Source organism: Equus przewalskii, chromosome 1, assembly GCF_037783145.1.
Source record: "Equus przewalskii isolate Varuska chromosome 1, EquPr2, whole genome shotgun sequence".
Taxonomy (NCBI): Eukaryota; Metazoa; Chordata; class Mammalia; order Perissodactyla; family Equidae; genus Equus; species Equus przewalskii.
In genome coordinates this window covers 13,116,234-13,137,028 of record NC_091831.1, presented here as the reverse complement: position 1 = coordinate 13,137,028, position 20,795 = coordinate 13,116,234, and the positions used below count along the sequence as shown (strand labels likewise).

Genomic DNA, 20,795 nt, shown 5'->3' with positions numbered 1-20,795 from the left:
CAGCTCATGCCTACTTGGTTTCTGGCATTCTGTCTGATTTCTGCGCCTGGACTAGGTAGAGCCCTCTTTGCCTACTTTCCTGATGCCCAGTCAGATCAGCCCTTAAGCATGCCTGGATGTCTATTCTCAGGATTGCCTAAATTCAACTTCCAACAGCCTTTGTGTTTGTCCAGCTCCTTCTCTCTCCTTTGACGCCAGGCTTGTTTCCATTTGTGCCCCAGGACCATCGAGAGGGAAGAGCTTGGAAGAGAGAGAACTATTGAAGATAAAAAACAACAAAATGGGACCACAGCCCTTCTGTGTGCCAGCAGGCTCAGCCCAAGCCACCACTGATCCCTGTTCCCGCAGTTTTCAACACAGTCTGTGGGCGATTTGTCTTCTCATGTGGGAACCCCTCTCAAAACTGACAAAAGGAGAAAGGCTTTGCTTTACCAAAATTTGGTCTGCCAGCCCCCGCTCAGTGCTGGGCTGTCTCATGTACCGCTATGGCATTGTCAAAGAAGACCTAGCCCCGGGACAGGGAGCTTCCACACCCACAGAAAACAGCACGTGGGGGAGGCGAGGCTAGAGAAGGAAACCTTCTTAACAACCAGTGACGTGTGAAAGGGGCTGGGGGCCAACCAGAGCCTGGAGTCCAGGCGGAGTGAAGTGATGCCAAATGCCTCGCCCTATCCAAGGTAATGAAAGTGATCTGTAAGTGATGGTTTTTTTCCTCCTAGTTAAACGACAGAGCAGGGCTGGCTAAGGAATAGGATCTGACCAACTTGACCATAAATGCAGGTAAAGCTTGTTTATGTTCCAAAGATAAAGCAACAAATAGGAGACCCAGGTGGGTCGTGGCCTTCCACTGCATCTGAAGCTGTTCCCTCCCTCTGGGCAAATTCCCTGGAGTCTGAGACCATCTTAGCACAACGAGGAAGTGCTTTCAGAGGGAGCTCTGTTGTATCTGCTGATCGGTCCCCTGGAAGATGGAGGCTGAGGGACCACATGGGAGGATCCTAGTGTATGAGTTGGTCTTTGGGGTCAGGGAGATGTTGGAAAGGCCATGGCCGCTAACAGGGTCCCTCCAGCGCTGGTGGGGAATGTCCCATTCTGGTGCACACCTTACTTCTGCCTCCTGAATTCCTGCTCCTCTGGGGAAAGCATTAGAGTCTGGACTGTCATCGGCTTGGCTGCCCTCCAGAGACCTACGTTCAGGTGCCAGGGAAATTCTGACTAAATCCGTTCAGTGATAGCAATAACAGCTCAGACTCAGTGCCCCCTGCCGCTCCCCTCCCTGTTTGCAGCTCTGCATGCGTTTCTTTCCATGTAAGTGAGGGTCCCACATTGCTTCCCCGTCTCTCGTGCCCCTGCCTGCCCTTGTGGCTGTGTGGTGACCTTGTGTCCCCTTTGTGTATCAGAACTTCTCCATCTTTAGTGCCACAACCATCAACAGGGTGATGGGCTGGTGGGGGGGCATGCTTCTTGACTAGGCCCCCTTGGCCCCTTGGGGACTGGATTTTGGACAAGGTGTCGAGGCAGCCTTGCGAGCCGGGCCGGGCAGTGTCTGCTGAGCAGATTCCGGTCCTCTTGGGGTAGCTGCATCAGTCACGGCCCAGTGGGAGAGGCCTCAGTGTGGAAAGTATGTGAGCCTTGGATGATGCCACTGATGGCCTGGAATGGCTCGGCCCCTTCTTTCCAAGGCCCCAGCTGATTTCCCCCATTGTGTAGTGGAGAGGGAGCAAAGGACCAGCTTGCCCCAGTTCCTGGAGCACCAGTGAGTGTCCCTGGGCCAGGGGTGGCGAGGGCTGGGAGGCAGCGTTCCGGGATGGCTGCCCAGCAGGCATGGCTGGTCCTGGCTCGGATGCTGTGCCCACGTTAGCATCTGGCTGTCACTCCCATGAGCAGCAGGATCCTCATCCCCATTGCTCAGCTGAGGCAACAGATTGCGCTGCCACGTAACAGACGCTCTGCCCACAGCAGCTGCTCTGATCATGTGATTTGTCGGGGGTTACCCAGGGGGTGAGTGGTGGGGCCTGGATTGAACTCATGTCCGTCTCATGCCCCAGCCCGGGACTTCCTACCCAGCACCTGGCTGCCTTCTCATGGCCTCCACAGGCCTCTCAGGGAGGCAGGCAGGGCAGAGAGAGTTAGTAGCCCCATTTTACAGATCAGGAAACTGAGGCCGAGTGATTTGTCAGCGATCACTGAGCTTGCGAATGGCAGAGTGGAGCCTCGAACCTTGCTCTTTTGCTCATACACCTTGTATCAGTCTGTTCAGGCTGGGTGGCTTAAACAACAGAGATTTATTTTCTCACGGTTCTGGAAGCCGGAAGTCCCAGGTCAGGGTACCGACAGTGTGGGTTTCTGGTGAGGCCTCCCTTCCTCGGTTATAGATGGCTGCCTTCTCCCCGTGTCCTCTCATGGCCTTTCTTTCCTCTATGTGCACAGAGAGAGCGAACCATCTCTGGTGTCTCTTCATCTTCTTATGAGGACACCAGCCCTCAGGTTTCCCACCCTTATGGCCGCATTTAACCTTAGTTACCTTCCTAAAGGTCCTGTCTCCAAATGCAGTCACACTGAGAGTTAAGGCTGCAACATACAAATTTGGGGGGTAGGCACAATTCAGTCCATAACATTCCCTGAGCCCCTTCTACTGATTTGGGCCCCCCAGATCACACTAGGAGACTGACTGCTGTTGTACGTATAAAAGGAGTCATTTGGAGCCCTGCAATAGGGCTGGAGCAATCTGAGAAGGCTTCCTGGAGGAGGTGTGTGTCTGTCTCTTGGTATGTGTATGTGTACATATACTCTGGGCTTGGGTAGCTGGCCCATTTGGGAATCTGGCCTATTTCAGGGCAACCCCACCTGTAGTCCACCCCGGTGATTCAGTCACTGGCTGTCTTCTAGCAGTCACTTTCTCTCCATGGATGTGGCCAGAGGGGACTGTTTGATCCCTGCTTGGCACAGTAAGGCAGCTGTAGCTTGATGCAGCCATCAAATAGCATTTCCAGGTCTTCAGTGTGGAAGGGAATGGAATTCCCGGTGGGCAAGGATGAGCAAAGGAGGGCAGAAGTCGAGCTGAGAACCTGCGGCACCCTTCTTCAGCAGAGAGAGACATGCGTGTGGCTGCCGCCCTGGCCGCTGTGCCCTGGCTGCTGAGGGAGGTGAGCTTTCTGTGAAGATGAGCTGTGTTGGGACAGTAGGGTGTGAAAGAGCCCTGGCTGTATGTTCTCTCGCCTTCCTCACCCAGTGTCTGTCCCCCTTCCCTTCTCAGACTCACATGCTGGATGTGGCTGTGAAGGGCATCCTCGCTGTCAAGTGTGGAATTTAAATTTCTGCTGTGCCTGTGTTTCTAGAATGAGGGTGATATTCTCAAGGCAGAGATTTGGGCTCATGTACCAAGTCCTATGGGGTCCAGAGCAGATATGGGTTCTGGGTAGGGTTGTAGTAGGTACCCAGCCAGAAGGCTGGAAGGAGTGCTGAGGGAGGCTGGGGAGGCTGAGGGAGCTTGAGAGGCTGTTCTTTTGGTGGAACTTCCTGTTTTTCATGTTTCCTCTGTGGAGGCTACCAGGCCAGGCCCTGCCCCAGACAATGTGTGAGCCCATTTTTGGGTGCAGAGCCTATCTTTAGCTTCTCTTGTGTCTTTCCCTTGGGCTTAGCACACCTGGGCCCCTGGTGGGCTCCAAAGGGGTTCAGTAAGTTGCTTTTCGCAGTTTAAGCCACAGCCTGGGGGGGAGGGAAAACACCCCCTTCTCGGCTCCATACCGAATACCTGAAGCGCATGCAACCCCCTAGTTAGGAGATGGACTGTCCATCCTCCCCCATCTCCCATCCCCCATCTTCTCCCTCGGCACCTGGTCCGGTGCCCTCTGCTCTGGGTCATGCTCTGTTCCCAGCCCCTCGGCTCCCTGCCTCCCCGAGGGAGGCCCCTGGGGGTTTCTGAGCCTGCGGCCCCACCACTTCTCTGGTGGGAGATGGTGGCTTCCTCCTGAGGGAGGAGCAAGTTGCTGCCCTCCCTCCCTCTGATTCCAAGGACAAGTCCCTCTGGGGCGGCAGAGAGGCCTCCCAGGAGGGTCTCCTGGCCAGGCAGGTCCCGGCCTCCACAGTGCCTGCCGGCAGCACCAGGCCTTTGCAGCCAAAAAGACCTGGACTCAGACCCTGGTTCTACTGCCACTGTGTGACCTCAGGCAAGTCCCTTAGACCAGCTGTGCCCTGGTTTTCTGTTCAGTGGACAGGGGCGGGACTTTCCATCCCACAGGGTGGCATTAAGTGAGAGAATGGAGTCTTCAAGCCTGGGGCTCTCAAGGGGTGCTGAAGACATGTGTGCCCCCGACAGCGTGAGTGTCCTGGCACCCGGGGTGAATGTTAGCAGACAGCCACAACATTTCTCAGTGTACGGCCTCTGCTGCTCTCTAACTGCCTCGATGCGGAGGCCTCATCTTCTTCATGATTAAAACCTACCCCTTTTCCAGCAAGTCCCAGCCACCATTCATTCATTCTGCCGTGTCTGAGAACCTGCCCTGTCTAGGCTGTGCTCTGGGGAGCACAGCCGTGAATCAGAGCGGGATTGTGCTCCGTTTCCAGGCTGAAGGTGGGGAGGGAGGTTAACCAATAGTCACTCAGGCAGATTCCAGAGGCCACCTGTCTTGAGTGCTCGGCAGAGAGGTGCTAGGAGCCTGGACGAGGGGTCCGTGCTGGGTGCCCAGCACTGGGTCAGGCTCAGAGGGGATTCCGAATTGAAAGGCAGCTCTTGCCCTGAGGAAGGGCGGGCACCAGCTGCAGGCTGTCCCCGCTCTGTGCTCTTTCACCAGCAAAGGCAATGACACTGCAAGAAGGAAGTCAATATTTAAAAAAAGAAACGTCAGTTCTTTGGAAGCCCTTAGCAGCCCTGTACACAATTTTGTGTTTAGCCACTTAAATAAAGCTGTAGCTCGAGGTCAGAGACCGCCTACAGGTCTGCCCCTTGAGCGCACACACACCACCCACCTTCCCAGCCCTTGTAAGTGAAGGCGGTGTCATCCCAGGTGTTGGCACTGCCAGTTCAGGGCTGCCCTTTGCCTGTGCCCTTGGGGAACCCCAGAGACACTTGAGTGTGGTGTGGCCAGGTCAAGGGCAGTTTGCACGACTCCTGCATCTTGGGGAAAACAAATGTGGTTCCCAGTGTGCTGCCTTGAGTTCCTGGAACCAGAGTGTTTATTTTATGTAATATACAGCAAAAACAGTTCTGTTGACTTTAGAACCTTCCAGCATCCAAACTATAACTCTTGCTAAAATACTCTTTCAGTGTGGATTACCCGGGATATCACAGGGAAGGAAGACTAAATTGTGTTTGACAGGGAGGAACAATGTTTCGCATTTCAGGTCACCATCTGTAGAACTGAACACAGGCTTTTTGAGACTTGCGTACCTTAATTCCACCAAGGAAACAGACCTCTGCTCAAGTTCGGGGGCTGCTGGAGGAGCATGGGACCCTTGGTGCCTTATTACAGCACCGTGGGTCGTACCAAGGGAGTTCGGGTGGGTGTGATGTATTTGAAGCAGCACTGAGGCCTCCCACGTTGTGTGTGGCGGAGGGACGTCTGAAACACCACCTGATTTAGTAGATGAGGCTCAGGTGGGTGAACATCGGTTCCAGTTAACGCTTCTTGGCTGCATGTGCTCACACTCTCCTGGTGGGGCAGTGAAAGGGGTGGGTTTTGGGGATTTGGGCAGGAAGAGTGGCTGCTCCTTATAATAATGGTGGATAGACAGTATTTACTGAGGGCCTACCATGTGCCAGGCATGTGCTAAGCACCTTGATTGAGCCGTACCTATGAGGTAGGTCATATTGTTATCTCCATTTTAGGACCAAGAAAGTGAGTCTCAGAAAAAGTGATACAGCTAGTTCATGGGCGGATTGAGCAAGCATAGGTTCAGCTGCTGTAACAAAGACCGAGGCTAACAATGGTCTAAACAAGGTAGAAGTTTATTTCTCTCTCATGGAACAGTGCTTGGGAAGGGGTCTGGGGCTGCTATGGAAGTTCTGTCTACGTGGCCATTCAGTTCCCAGTCTCTTCTGTCTTTAGGGTGTTGCCCTCCTCTACATGGTCCAAAATGACGCCCCACTGTGTGTGCATTCTAGTCTGTGGGAAGAGGGGACAGTGAAGGAAGCGGCACACACCTTTTCCCTTCAAGGGCATAACCCAGAACTAACTTGGACGCATTATTTCTGCTCACATTCCATTGGCCAAAACTTGGTCACATAGCCACACCTAGCTGCAAAGGTCGTTGGGAAATGCAGTCTTTCTTTTGGGTGGCCATGCACCCAGCTAAAAGTGGGCGTTCTATTACAACAAAAAATGTGATGAACAGACATTGGGTGACTGGGATATGAGTCCAAGTGGTCTACAGAGTTTGTGCCTCTCACATCTCCACCACCTCTCATCCCGGAGGAGTTCTAGGTGAGCTCCAGGGAAAAGAGCACAGAGCTGGAGCATAAGCTCCTTGGGTGCTTCGGGGAGTAGGTGTTTCTGGTGATCACTTGATCCTCTGGCCCAGCACAGCGCAGGTAGGTGCTCAGGGAATCAATCCTAAAGGGAGGTCGAGAGAGAGGGAGCTGGCCTACCAGGTCCAACCTCAGCTACATTAGTTGAGCAAACCTGGGTTCAAATATAAAGGGGCTGGAAACTGCGGTGACCAAGTGCTCAAAGGCAGCTAGGTCTAGAATTCCCTTCCAGGGTGGAGCTCCCGGCTGCTTTGCTTTGGACCAGAGGTTCGGGGCATCCTGTTGGCTCCCCTGGCTTAATCCCCACCATGGGCGACATCTGTGACCTGTGCTTCCAGAATGGAAATTCAATTCCAAGCCCCCTTTGGGAGGAACTGGATTCTCTCCGTGCGGTGGTCGCTTGGGCTATGCTGTGTGCATTCCCGATTCGGTTCCAGCTACACACAGGTCCGGTTTGTCAGCTCCGGCCCCATGCAGACTCTGTCTGCGAGGGAAGGTCTCTGCCTGCCTCCCACCGTGCTCCAGCCGCCTACTTTAACTGGGCTGACTCATCCAGAACAAAACGCAGTTACGGCCTGACCTTTCAGAACCCAGGGCCCCCGTTAAGAAGTCCTTGGAGGGCTTTCCGAGGCAGCATACTGACTGTGAGGAGCTGAGAGCTCCTCTTTCCCTGTTGCTCGCTACATTTTCTGAGCAAAGCTTCTCTCCATGCAGGTGCTCAGAAGGAAAAATAAGTAAGCATCGGAGGTTCCAGTGTGGAATTTTTCAATCATCTGAACATTGTTCTTGGCAAGGAATAATTTAAAGCAAACAGCTATTATGGGTTACATTTTTAGACCAGTTAGAAATAGGGGTTTCACCACAATGGTATTCTTTGATCATCCCAGTCATCTTTTTGGTCTTTTTCCCAGTTATGTATCTTGTGCTAAGTAACGGAGGAGGATACCTATTAACCTTGAGCATCAGTTAAATATCTGTCAAAATGTCTGTTTCGCACCCAACAGAGGGAAGAAAACAAGCGTTACCAGCGAGCCATGCTCTAGGCTGAGCCCGAGCTTACGAGATCTAGACAGTTAGGAGATATGTGAGCCTCTTAAAAAAGAAAGAAGGGACGAGAGAAAAGCATGTGTTTTGGGCACTGCATGCTTCTATTCTGTATTTGTATAGCTGAAAAAGCTTTAGTTTAAAATAAGTGTTATTTGGCAAGAAGTGGTACTTCATCCTGGCAAATTGTGTTCTTTTCCTTAGATAAAAATGAAAATGCATGAGGCATTTTGCTTTTTTCCCTCCTGATAATTAAAAGCATCTACTTGGCTCCATGCGGAGATGGCCCTTGAAGATTTATATGAGACACCTGTGTGGCATCGATCACAGGCCTGCAGGCTGACAGAAGCAGCTACACTTCACCGTGTTCAAAATGCCAGGTCCTGGAAGGGAGTTTTGAAAGGCTTCACTGGGGGTCTCTGTGCAAGACCTGGAGGGGGACCCCTGCATGGGAGTCTTTGAATTTTCATAAAGGACTTCCCCTCCCTGTTCACATTGATCCAGGGCCTTAGAGCAGCTGAGGAGACTAAGCAAGCCCTGGGGTGATGAATAAGGCAAGGGCCCACGCACACACCTGGGCCTCAGTTTCCCCATCTGGGTGATGAGGGCATTAGACTAGGTTTCCTTCGGGTTTTCTGCAAGGTCCACGACCATGCTCCCTTCAACACGCGCTTCCTCTGGCTCTGATGTGATTGCTTGTGAAGGACGAGCAAGTCAGTGTTGTGAAGGGGCTCCATTTCCTGTGTGGCAGATCTTTTCATTAACTTGACCCAACACAGGGAGAGATTTGGAAACCAATATGTTAGGATATAGCCAACAGCTAGCAAATTGATGAGTTAGATCGTTAATCTATACATTCGTTCACTTGTCAAATGTTACTGTGTGCCGGCTTTGGCCAGGCTCTGTGCTAGGTGCTGGGGTGAGGGAACAAGGCAGCCTGGGCCCTGCCTACTCCAAGTTGGGCCCAGCCCTGTTTGGGTTCCTGTCCTGTTGGCTTAAGGACTTGCCTCCATGTAGGTCCGAGCACAGGAATGTGCTGTGAAATGCAATTCCAACACCCTATTAAAAGCGAAGCATTTGCTTCTGGACACCGAGGACTTTAAGATTTCTACCTTCAAGAAGCAAGGGATTTGTTTTGACAAAAGAAGTGTAAACAGGATCCTGGTGAATAACGTTTCTCATGACTGCTCCTGCTTTAATCAATTGTATATTTATTGGTGACCTCATTAATGTCCAGACTGTCCTGGGCTCTGCTGGGCATGCAGAGGGGGTGGCAGTGGAGAGAGGGAATATACAGCTCAGCCGAGGAGGCTCGGCCAGCTCTGAGGACAACAGCCAAGGGAATGAGACAGCATGTATGTTATGCAATCACAGGTGTGGTGCAGGCCGTGGAGCTGAGGAGCTCAGAAGCGGTGAGGGGGCGGCAAACTCGGGTCAGGCGTCCTGGAGGAGGAGAGGAGAGAAGGGCGTTCCAAATAATTCTTCTGTGCTGGCCCAGCCTGTGGAGTGTAGATGTCCAGTTCATAGCCAGCTGTGAGCTGCCATGGCTTTCCCACGCCTGCCCCTGGAGGCTGGAGCTCCTGGACTTGGAGTGCAGAGCAGCCGCATCCCATGGAAATGGAATGACCAAGAGGCCATGGGTACATCCAGGTTATCGGGGTGCCTCTCTCCCCTGTGGGCCCCTGGCCTTGCCAAATCGTGCCATTGGTGGACATCATCCACCTCTCAGTGTCCCAGGTGCTTGCCTGCTGCTGCCATGGATCCCTAAAAGCTAAAAGATGCAGAAGAGTTGTTCTACTGTCAGGAAGATCTGAGTTCAAATCCCATCTCTGCCTCTTGCTAGCTCTGGGACCTTGTGCCAATCCCTTCTCAGGACCTCATTTTTTGGCGTCTAGACAATAACTAATAAGCTCACCGGTTTCACAGGCCTGTTGTGAGGATTGCACGAGACAAGCATGTAAAGTGCCCAGCATGGTGCCTGGGATATAGCAAGCACCCCATCCCTATTAGCTGCTCTTGTTTCAGCTATTGTTATGCTACAACAGGTGGCCAAGTGGGAAGGCCACTGTCTGACCCAAAGGCCATCTCTTTCTGAAAGCCAGCTCTGCCAGACCCTATAAAAATGCAGGTCTAAAATCCCGACGGCCCTGAGCTATAATTCAGGTGGCACAGTCTGAATCGAGACTCCAGCTTTCTCTATGCTGGTTTCTGCCAAACAACATGCCTCTCCCCTGTTCCTCATCTGAACATGGGCATTGGGTGAACTCCGTGTGCCTGTGAGTATATCCATCTCTTCCTTCTCCACATCCATCTCTTCCCACCTCCAGCCCCTCTTGGGTCTGGGGCTGAGCTAAGCAAAGATGGCCTGAAGGAAGGAGTTGACATGGTTTCACCTTTAATTACCCAAGACCTGGATCGGGTTCCAGTGGGCCAAGCCCTTGATGCTCTGTTCCTTGGACAAAGAGTTTGGGTGTGTCATGTGGCCAGTCGTCTGGGAGCCATGATGAGGCAGCAGGGGGAAGTGGAGGTTTATCTGAGAGAAAATTCCAGAAGCAGAGAATAACTGCCACCAAACGTTTGTCCTCTATCCCAAGAATGAGGACCAAGGTGCAGGTAATACAGAAAGACAGGTTTGGTCTCAAAGTAAGAATGGACTTTTAACATGGTTGACAAAGAGCATTGGACACTTTGTAGGCGAAGGGCTTCCTGTCCCCAGAAGTGCGCAGACCGAGGTCGGCTGAGCATCTGGCTGGGATCATTGAGAGGATGGGCGTGGCTGGGGGGTCTTCGGACCCTGAGACCTCAGGACTTTCGGGAGACGACAGCTGCCTCCACCTTCCCAGGCATTCACTTCTCACAGGCTGGCGGCACAGCTGTGAGCCTCACTAGGCCCTGGCTGGTGGCCCAGGAAGAAGCAGGGCCGCCTCTCTGCGCGGAGGCTGCTGTTTGCCTTGGCCCCCACTTGCCCAGCCACTTCCTGACCCCGCCCTCTTGTGGCTTTTGCTTCATTAGCTCATAGCTCCCGCTGAAGCCAGTCCCCAGGGCCCTGGACAGCAAGGTGGGCCCAGCCTCCAAAGCTTCAGAGCCCCCACGCATCCCTGCTCACTTCCCCAGCCGGCCAGGGCGGCTCGCAGTAATGATGGGCCAGGCATTGCTGTCCAAGGGTAAACCGGAAGCACTAGAGAGAGACTGAGGCACAGAGAGAGGGAGTAACGACCCTAGCCCCCACAGCAAACTGGCAGGGCTACCATGGAAGCTGAGCCCCAGACCCCTGGAACAGTGTGCTTCCCACGCCTTCCAGAAATGCTGTCTTTAAGCTCATGCTTGCTCTGCTCCCGCTCTGGCCACAGTGCAAGTGCAAGAGGGAAGGCAGCAGGAAGGGCTTAGAGACCCCAGTAGTCTGAACTCTACTTGGGGCTCTGATGCTGGAGAAAGGCCCCATGCCCTCTGATGTCTCCATCCCCACCAGGCTTCTCCCTGTGGAACTGCCAAACTGGGAGGCAGGGGCATTTAAGCTCCTCTCGTTCGTTCATCAGCCTCATTTTGTAAAAGGGGAAACCGAGGTCCAAAGAAGAGAATGACGGGCCTGAGGTCATACAGGGGTCAGAGGCGGAGCTGGAGGCAAAGTCCTGTCCCCTGGCCCCAGCCCCATGGCCCTGGCTGAGCTTTCCAAAAAGCAAGGGAGTCAGGCAGGGCCCCGCGCTCAGGCTGCCTCGCTTCTGGGGACTCTGGGTCCATCACGGCTGCAGCGCGCTGCCTGGCCCAGCCTCGCCGCAGTCAGGCACCCGGAGACTTCTATTTCCCTTGGACAGAAGCCCTGCTAGGAGCAACTCTTTATCATCTAGTTGCTTCGGGGTGACCTTCATTTCTGGGAGATTAACACTGGGGCGTGTCAAGGGAGTGTAGGCCTGACATCGCTACCCCCTGGTTTGGGAGCATGTGGCCTCGGCGTCACATCCATCTGTCGTTTGTTCAGTCATTTGCTCATTTTACACACACACCTGCGCTCCTGCTCCGGCCAGCACTGTTCCAGGTGCGGGGGGTTGAATGAACTAGGCTTACAGTTAATGCGCTACTGGGATCACCCGGGAGCTTCGAGAACTGCTGACACCATCTGCAGAGATCTGATGCCATTGGCTGGGTACGGCCTTGGTATCTCAATTTCTAAAACTGCCTGTATCCGCATGGGAATTTCTTTTCAAGGAGAAAAAAGCTTTGTAGAAAGAACGTGGCCATAGGAGGATAGCGTCCCCAGGATGGCTGTGAGCAGAGTGGCAGTGGTTCTGGGAAGGCCCTGGGCCTCCGGGAAGGCAGCAGCATTCACCATCAACTGAGGCTTTCCCAGGGCCTGGCACCACAGCGGCCTGAGTCCCAGCTCGCTAGAAGGTTCTGCTGCAGGCCAGGCAGGGTGAAGTTCCCCAGCCCTGCCCCTGAAGGGGGACCTGTCGCGGTCACAGCTCCTTGGCTTTGCAGGACCTTCCTAATCTCAGTGATTCTGCAGCTGTGTTTTTAGAAGAGTTGTTTTCCCCTCATTGTAAAAATATTGAAAATCTAGAGAAATAGAAACAACCGCAGGTCACACATCGGTATGTTTCCTTTTTGCCCAGCATTTTCAAGAGCCGCCGCCGCGGGTGTGAAAGGTGCCTTTTCTGCTGGTGTCTCTGGGTTCTCCGGCTGTCTGTGTGCTAGCAGGGAAGGAAGCTGTACCATCGCAGAGCAGTGGGCTCAGACCTGGGTGGTTCCAACCTCTCATTTAGAGATGGCAGGTGAGAGAGCCAGGCTTGGAACCCAGGTCTCAGTTCTGTTCCTGCTCTTTCCAACATGCCAGGCTCCGTCCAGCCAATGCCTGCACAGTGTGCATGTCTACCTGGCCATTCCCCAGGTCCACCTATACCACCCCACTCCTCCATTTACCCACCTAATTCTTTGTCTCATTCCCACTGCAGGGGAATATCTGAATTCTTTGCTTCTCTTGCCCTTGAGGATAAAACAGAGATCACACTGCCTGACTCCGGGGCTCTGTGGTGACGGCATATGGCCCATGTCCTGTCCAGCTCAGCCCTCAGCACTTTCCCAGACTCCCAGGATTCCTGGGCTTTGACTGCACCCAAAGGGTTCAAGCTAGAGACGCGGACCCGCATCAAAGTGGTGGGGCTGGAAGGGGCTTCTGCACTGGAGCCTCCACGAGCACACTTCACTCTGCCTCTCCTCTTCCTTTCACAAATCCACAGACAAGAACCCCCACTCCTAATTCCCTCCCTTCCCCACCTGACAGCCAGCCCCAAACACCTTGTAACTCAGTGGTTTTCACATGTGGCTTGTCCAGGTGCCACCAACCTTTGTAAGAGCCAGGCTTAATAGTTTTGATCCTACAGACAGGTGACTAGTACCAGACATTGAGTAAAACTACAGACCAGAATGAGGGGGACAAAAGGCACAGGAAGATGAGGCTTGGTTTGGGTGTGTTTGTGTAATGTGCCATATGTCATTTTTTATTCACACAAAAACATCTTTCTTCAAGTAATAGGAACCCACTCAGCTGTTGCTAACCAAATACCAAATGTTTCCCTTTTCCTCTCTTGCTCTTTCCAAGAGGCGGGCTGTGAAGAATTGCCGTTATCCGTGATGCTATCTTGCCTTTCAAACGTCAGAGAGCTTTTTCCTCAGAGCAAACGCCCAATTGTTTTCTCCAGCTTTGGCAGGAATTTTGAAGAGAAAGCTGTTTTCAGATCACTTCTGTTTATTGTTTTAGACCTGGACTGTGGCAAAGTGAAGGGCTCGTGGCCTCTGTCTAGTCCAGTCTCCTCTCATCTCTTTTCCTAAATTGCCTTTGGACCTATCAGGACCCCCCTCAAAAAAAAAAAAAAAAAAAAAAAGGCCAAAAAACCCCTGGTATTTCAGTAAAACAATGTTAAGGAAAATAAAATGAAACAAAACAAAATAAAATCAGCCTCCAGTTGGTAGAGAGATGGCTCCAGGAATTGCTTTTGGACACCCCCATCCCCCCATGGACAATAAACATGTGGTTTCATTTCCAAGGGCTCCGGTGTTAGCGTTTCCATTTCCTCAGGAAGCTGCATTTCTTGCTCTTACTTCTGAAATGGAACGTGCATTTTCATTGGCCCGAGTTCAAGGAGTGCCTGCAGCAACAACGAAAACAGCCCCAAGCAGGTTTCGGTCATCTACACCCCGCACCCGCCCAGCCGTGACTCTTCCTAGCTCCCCATCCGCTATGGATTGATGCCAACTCTCCAAGCCGGGGAGGAAGGGGTGGTGGCCTCCTTCACTTGGGGTTTGTGGCCATCGGAAGGGAGCCATGCTGTCCTCACTGCCTGTGTTCTGGCCCTCAGTTGGGAAAGTCTGGTTGCTCTCCAAGCGTCCACATACCACAGGCTCCTAATTAAGAAAGTATGTTCCCATTTCATGTCACTCGAAAAGAATGAAAACAGTGACAGCATTTATTTATCTTCGCTATCAATATCATTCCTGTTTCTGCGTCCGCTGGGGGTTATGAGCCTTGAAGGAATTGACTGTGGGTTGTGAGATTTTAACCTCGGCCATGTGCTGTAGGGACACGTGGGGCTTCTCTCTGAGAGGCAGGCTCCAAGGGAGGGAGACAAGGGCCAGCAGAGCCCTGGCCCCTGCCCTCCTGGAGCTTGGGGTCCCATGGCAGCCACGGGAGGAGTGACTTTTGCCTTCTTTGGTGCTGATGTGGAGTCAAGCCCCCTTTCACCAGCTGCCTCCCATTTTCTTGGTGAATCTTCCGAGAGGTAAAAGCCACTACATCTCCAGTCTTTTAGAGGAGATACGGTCTGTCCGAATGGCTAGGGTTTATGGAGGACCTGCCACATGCTCCGACGGGGCTGGGGGCTCACATATGTTACTAATCCTTGGCGGCAACGGAGTAACTGATTGCTGGACCTCAAGTTAAGGGACTTGCCCAAGACCAGAAAGCAACTCAGCCCACTTGGGCTACTACAACAGCATACCACGCACTGGGTGGATTATAAACAGCAGACATTTATTTGTCTCAGTTCTGGAGGCTGGGAAGTCCAAGATCAAGGTGCTGGCAATTCTGTGTCTGATGAGGATCGACTTTCTGGGTCATAAACGACTGTCTTTTCGCAGCGTCCTCACCCGGCAGAAAGGGCGAGGGAGCTTTCAGGGGCCTCTTTTATAAGGGCACTAATCCCATTCCTGAGGGCTCCACTCTTATGACCTAGTCACCTCCCAAAGGCCCCACCTCCAAATACATTGCGGGTTAGGTTTCTACATATGAATTTTGGGGACACAAACTTTCAGTCTGTAGCAGGTGTCCTTAACAATGGGCCTGCGATGGTGATACTGTCAGTGTCTTATTATGAGAACAGGCTAGGAGACGAGGGGAAGCTCTCCATGAAGCACCCGAACATCACAGGTGGTGGTGGTGAGGACGGGGCCCCTTGTCTTGTTGCACCCTTTGTGGCTGACAACTTGGTAAGTGTCGTGCCTGACCTGGGTAAGGCAGACTTGGAAGGGACTAGCTGTGCCTAGACCTTCAGGACATGTGTGTTGCTTCTCTGTAGGCATGTACCTGCATGCTTGCCCGGGTATTCTCAGTTACATTCATTACCAAGTACATTGACCTGCTGACCCCCTTACTTAACATCACATGCTGATTCCTGTCCCTTTGTGCCTCACCTCCCACCCCCAAGGAACTTATCACTTTCTGTGCATTTTCTTTAAGCCGTTTTCTTTTTTAAAAAGTATTGTGGCGGGGCCAGCCTGGTGGCATAGTGCTTAAGTTTGCGTGCTCTGCTTTGGTGGCCCGGGGTTCGCAGGTTTGGATCCCGGTTGCAGACCTGGTACCTCTTGTCAAGCCATGCTGTGGTGGCATCCCACGTAAAGTAGTGGAAGACTGGCACAGATGTTAGCTCAGGGCCAATCTTCCTCATAAAGAAAAAAAAGGTATTGTGGTAAGAACATTTAACATGAGATCTACCCTCCTAGTAAATTTTCAGGTGCGCAACACAATATGGTTAACTAAAGCACAGTGTTGTACGGCAGGTCTCTAGAACCTAAGCGTCTTGCAAAACTGAAACTTTAAACCCATTGAACAACAGCTCCCCATTTCCCCCTCCTCCAGTCCCTGGCAACCTTACTCTCTGCTTCTAGGAGTTTGACTCTTTTAGATTCCTCATATAAGTGGAGCCATGCTGTATTTGTCCTTCTGTGATGGGCTTATTTCACTTACCTTAACATCCTCAAGCTTCCTCCATGTTGTCACATATGGCAGAATTTCCTCCTTTTTTAAGGCTGAATAACATTCCATTGTATGCATACACCACATTTTGTTTAATCCAGTCTTCGGTCTGTGGACATTTAGGTTGTTTCCACATCTTGACTATGTCACAATAAACATGGGAATGCAAATATGTCTTTGAAATCCTGATTTCAATTCTTTTGGATAAATACCTAGATGTGGGGTTGCTGGATCATATGGTAGTTCTATTTTTAATTTTTTGAGGAATTACCATATAGTTTAAGCCACTCTTGAAGGTCTGTCACTGGCTCCCTGCAGTGGTCACAGACCTGGCCCTGAATTCTTGCTCAAACGCACCTTGCCCCACGCTTTGCCATGCCCTCTTGGTCCTCCAGGCTTCTCACCTGGGGACTTCCCTCCCTGCTGTGGCTTCTTGCCCTTCGCCCAACCTCTGGCCCTGTTTCTCTGGCTTTGACCTTCTTCCCCAGTGCTCGGCCTCTCCCCTGTGGCCTTGCCATCTGTGGCCCCGTCACTCCCATTCCCATCTACAGTGTGCTCTCCCATGGGTGCCATCCCTGAAACCTACCCAACGTCATGAGGGCAGTCTGTGCCTCCTCTGCCGACACACCTTCAGGGACATTCCTGGCAGTCCTGCTTTACGCGGTTTTGTCTATGGCTGCTCTTCCCAGCCCTGTCTGTGAATGTGCCTCCCTCCTGCCTCGGCTAGTGAGCAGACTGCTCAGGACAAAGGTGAAGCCTGTGGTGCCTCCCTCATCTGCTTTCAGGGATGCCCACGACAGGGCCCAGGACACAGTGCACAGTCGGGGCCCTGCCAGTGTCTGTCAACCTACTAATGGGACTGTCCATTGGGAAGAAGTGGTTCTGCCTGAGGCATGGCTGGAGGTCAGTGTGTTGCAGGAAGGTGTGGCAGTCCTGGCTTCCCGGGCCAGCTGTAGGCATGCTTGGGAGTGTCAAAACCTTGAAGGAACAAATGACACATGGTTTCTTAAAGCCAGTTGCATCCAGCTCCCCACCAAAGCAGGATCCCAGCCACACAGGCTGCACCCTCCCTGCACATGCAGCAGTGGCTCCCAAAGTGGTGACCTCCCCTGTAGATGCCTCCCCACTCCCCACCTCATCTTCACCCACCTTTCTGTGCACTGCAGTTCAATCATTTGTGCTCTAAAATCATCGATCCGTGGTAGGGCAGTGAGTCCATTCCAGTCTCCTTGGCCTTGGAGTCCAGACCTTTCCTGGCTTAGCCCAGCCTGCCTTTGAAGCATGTCTCCCACCACCCTCCTGGGTGCAGGGCAGGCCCCAGCCCCTTCCTGGGGGCACTCTGCCCCTTGATCAAGGGCACAACTCAGTGTCCTAGGCTTAGAGTGGGCTTTCTAGACCCTTCCCCTTTCCGGTCACCTTCCTGTAGTCATGGGACTCTCTGTTACTGTGACCAAGGCCAAACACAGTCACATATCGCAAAGACCACGCCCCCATTCTTGGTCTCAGCTGACCACCAGCTGTTAAGTCCAAGTCTGTTACTGGATCATTAATCTGCCAATGGGTATGACGTATGTCTCCTCCCACTCGCTCATCCACGCATACCCAGGTGTTGAATTCAATAACAGTCTTAAAATTGAAGGAACCTTCTAATATCAAAAGGCAGGAGACCGTGGAAGAGAGTTTGCTGAATGAATGAAAGACCCAAAAGAATAAAGCTAGAATGATTAGGTGATTAGTGGATACTCTGAGGCAGGGGGGCCTGGTGCCCCTCATATCTTACATCAACAGCCTCTTTCTGGCTTGGAGGGAAAGACCAATGAGGCACATGGCCCCATGCAAGATTTTCATGTTCCAGAAGAGCCAGTGTGTATGTACGTTTGTGGACAGTGTATGTGTGCCTGTGGGCACAGCATCCCAGGAGACGGAGAGATTCAGGGACAGAGAGGAAAGGCTGTGCCCTGTGTCCTGGACACTGCTCCTCACCAATCCTAACAGACCACGCTTGGAGAAGAGATGTGGGCAGGGCCCTTCCAAGCTGGATTTCAACAATACGGCCGGCCTCTGTAGAAACCGATCAGAAAGGGTCTCCTCCGGAGCTGTATTGTAGAGCTCCTCGTGCTTCCAGCTTCAGCATTGTCGGACTTTCCAGAAGTGACACGCACCTCTAGTTTGCTTTGATGCATCAAGAACTTTGATTTGCGCCTCCTCCTGTCACCTTAATCAATCCCCAAATTCATGTTCTTCCTTCTATGTCCTCATTCTCCATTTCCAAAGGAACTGCAAACGTTGCATTTTGATTTTATTGTTGGGGGTGGTGCTTCCTCAGAAGACAGGCCCATTTATCTGTATTTAAGGCTGAGAAAAGAATTCGAATAGATAATTACTGATCCTTTTATTTCTTCCTGGGCTTCTGATGAGTGGCTTTCTTGCCTGGAATCCTCTGTACAGCTGGGAGAGACATGGAATTGAGGTGCTGACAGCTTGTGTTGGAATCACGTGGTGTTTACTGTGCTGAGAGTGTGTGGCGGCCTTGTTTCCATACTGACAGCAAATGCCATATGGGGAGGAAAATTCCTGTCAGATGAACCCTTAAGGAATCACAATATGGTACACGAAATCTCATAATTGCTTTTGGAAGTGGGGAGGGGCACCTTGCTCAAATCATGTAAGCAGTGCGGTACTCTCTGCCATAATTGAAGAAAATTGGAGTTTGACACAAGGTAATTTACTTTCCTTCTGTGTTTGTGCTGGGGAAGTTCAGTGGATTGGGAAAGGATGGAGAAGTTGGTTTTCTTCACCTCGGGGATCAGGTTGAGTGGGAGGTAGCAAGAAGAGAACGCAGTCTGTGTCTGCAGGGCATTATGCTAACAGGTGCGGGCTCCAGACCTGTCACCCTCTTGGCTCCCTCCTTCCCAGATTCCCTACTGTGGCTGACGATAACACTCATCTCACTTGACATTTTATTACTGTCACTTGGGATCTTGTCTGCTCACGCACACCCCACGCCCGCTTTCCAACAGAATCCAAGCTCCCTGAGGGATGGGACCGCATCCCAGTCTCCCCACCCCCATCGATGCTGGCACACATTGAGACGGGTTAAATGTTTTTTGGAGTGGCTATTCGTGAAGCATCCATGCATGGAAAGGTAGACTGAGTTAAGGCAATAGTCCAAGGCTAGTTTCGGTCCCCAAAGGACGTGGGGAGGGGGCCAAGAGGCAGACTTGGAAGGTGGCTCATCCATGTTGATGAAGTATCCACTGAGGGGAGAATGAGAGATTTTCGAGTGCCTTCTTATACACACTATACTTAGAACTGGTGAATTCCTACAAAAATAGTCCCCGGCCCTTAGGCAGTTTACACATGATATCGGAGTGGGCTGTAAAACTACGCAGCCTGTATGCCTGGTCACTGCTCTTTCAGTTGCAAGAGACAGAAACCCAACACCAACTGGCTTAAGCAAAGAGTCTGTCAGGTAAATAAACGTGCAGCCCCCGGGCTGGCCTCGGTCGGCTGGCTTAAGGTGCTCCTATGACTCGAGCACTGGGTTCTCTCTTCTCCATCAGCTCCGCCTTCCCCTGCTTCATTCTCTGTGGCTCTCGCTGCCTAGTGGAAAAGCCAGTTGTGGCAGCTCTTGGTTGACTGGCCCTAAGCCCTCGTCATCCCAGAGAGGGGCAAATGTCTTTCTCAGAAGTTCTAGCAAAAGCCATGGAAGGACTCCAAGGCCCAGTCAAGTCACACACCCTGAACCTATCATTTGGGCCAGAAGACAGGAGGGCTCTGATTGGCTAGAACTGAGTCACATGTCTTTCTCTGAGCTTATCACTGTGGCAGAAACAGAGACCTTATTGTCTGGGACTAAGTCGTGTGCCCATCCTTGAACCTATTGTGTGGTTGGGAGACAGGGTGCTCTTATCGTCTAGGATGGAGTCATGTGCACATCCCTGAGGCTTGGGAGCAGTTGGCTTCCTTACAACCTTGGGCTGGAGTTTTACAGACCTGGGGAGAGGAGATTCCCTGAAGGAAGGGGGATGGAACAGACCGAAAAACCCATATCCATGATGATACAGATGGTGTTTATTAAACATTTCCTGTGGGCCAGGCTCTGGCCTGAGTCCATTCTATGCATTATCTTATTTAATCCTCATGACAGTCCTAGCAGATAGGTGCAATTACTGTCTCAGGTTCACAGATGAGGAGACTGAGGGATAAGAGTGTCAAGTCAGCTGCCCCATGTCACACAGGCAGTGAGTGGTGAGGCTGGGATTTGAGCCCAGGTGGTTTAGCTCCAGAACGCATGCTAACAGCCTCCACCCTCCCTACAGATAACAGCTCTGCTCCTGTGGGTGAACTCTTTGGGTATGAAAGTGAGTTGACATGATGGTTGTGTTTTAATTCCTTTTTGTATTTTGTATCTCCAGAGAGACCCCCTCTAGGGGAACGATTGTCCTGGCTCCTCCACATTTGGCAAGAGTATAGTCATTCCTTCCATCTAGGTAGCTCTCCTAACCAAGGACTAACTCACTCTCTTCCTAGTTTCCCCACAAAGTCGCTTGACCATTTCCGGTGCAGCCGTAGGATCAAAGGGCCAATGTGCAGTGCTTAAGAGGGTTCGAGGCAATGAGTCTCAGTCCTTTTAGCGTCTTTTTGGCCAGAGAAAGCCTCTTGCAGAGGCTTCAGCATCATTGCAGGAAGAGCCAGAAGGGACCCTTCCATCTTACCTCCAACATATGCCTACATTTTTCAGAGGAAGACTGAGGCCTAGAGAGGTCAGTGAGTTGCTTGAAGTCACATAGAAAATCATTGGCTAGAACCCTGGTCACTGGGCCTCCAGGCTTGGAGTCTTGCCTTGCATTTCTTTTCAGAACTCTCTTGGCTACTGAGTGGCTGAGGGTTGGTCACTTTCTGTCTCCATGCCTATAGCTCCTTAGCTTGGAAATGCAGGGTTTTAATAATTTGAAGCATCCTAAGACTGGGCTTTGCTCCAACTGGGCAACAATGAAATTATTATTATTTTTGCTGTATCCATTAGCATGCTTTGAATTA

General features: G+C 51.9%; 1 protein-coding gene across 9 annotated transcripts in view; it reads left to right on the top strand.

Moving 5' to 3' along the window:
* The window catches only part of GRK5 (G protein-coupled receptor kinase 5), a 219,855-nt gene that overhangs the window by 128,653 nt on the left and 70,407 nt on the right, over positions 1-20,795 (top strand). The window contains exon 3 of one of the 9 annotated variants that reach the window (XM_070588814.1): positions 222-677. The exons of 7 other annotated variants lie outside the window; for them this stretch is intronic. In XM_070588814.1, coding sequence (XP_070444915.1) covers positions 659-677 — 19 coding nt within the window. In that variant the 5' untranslated portion in view covers positions 222-658. Of the gene's footprint in view, positions 1-221; positions 678-20,795 lie in introns of those variants that run through there. One more of the 9 variants, XM_070588691.1, reaches the window with a different exon arrangement.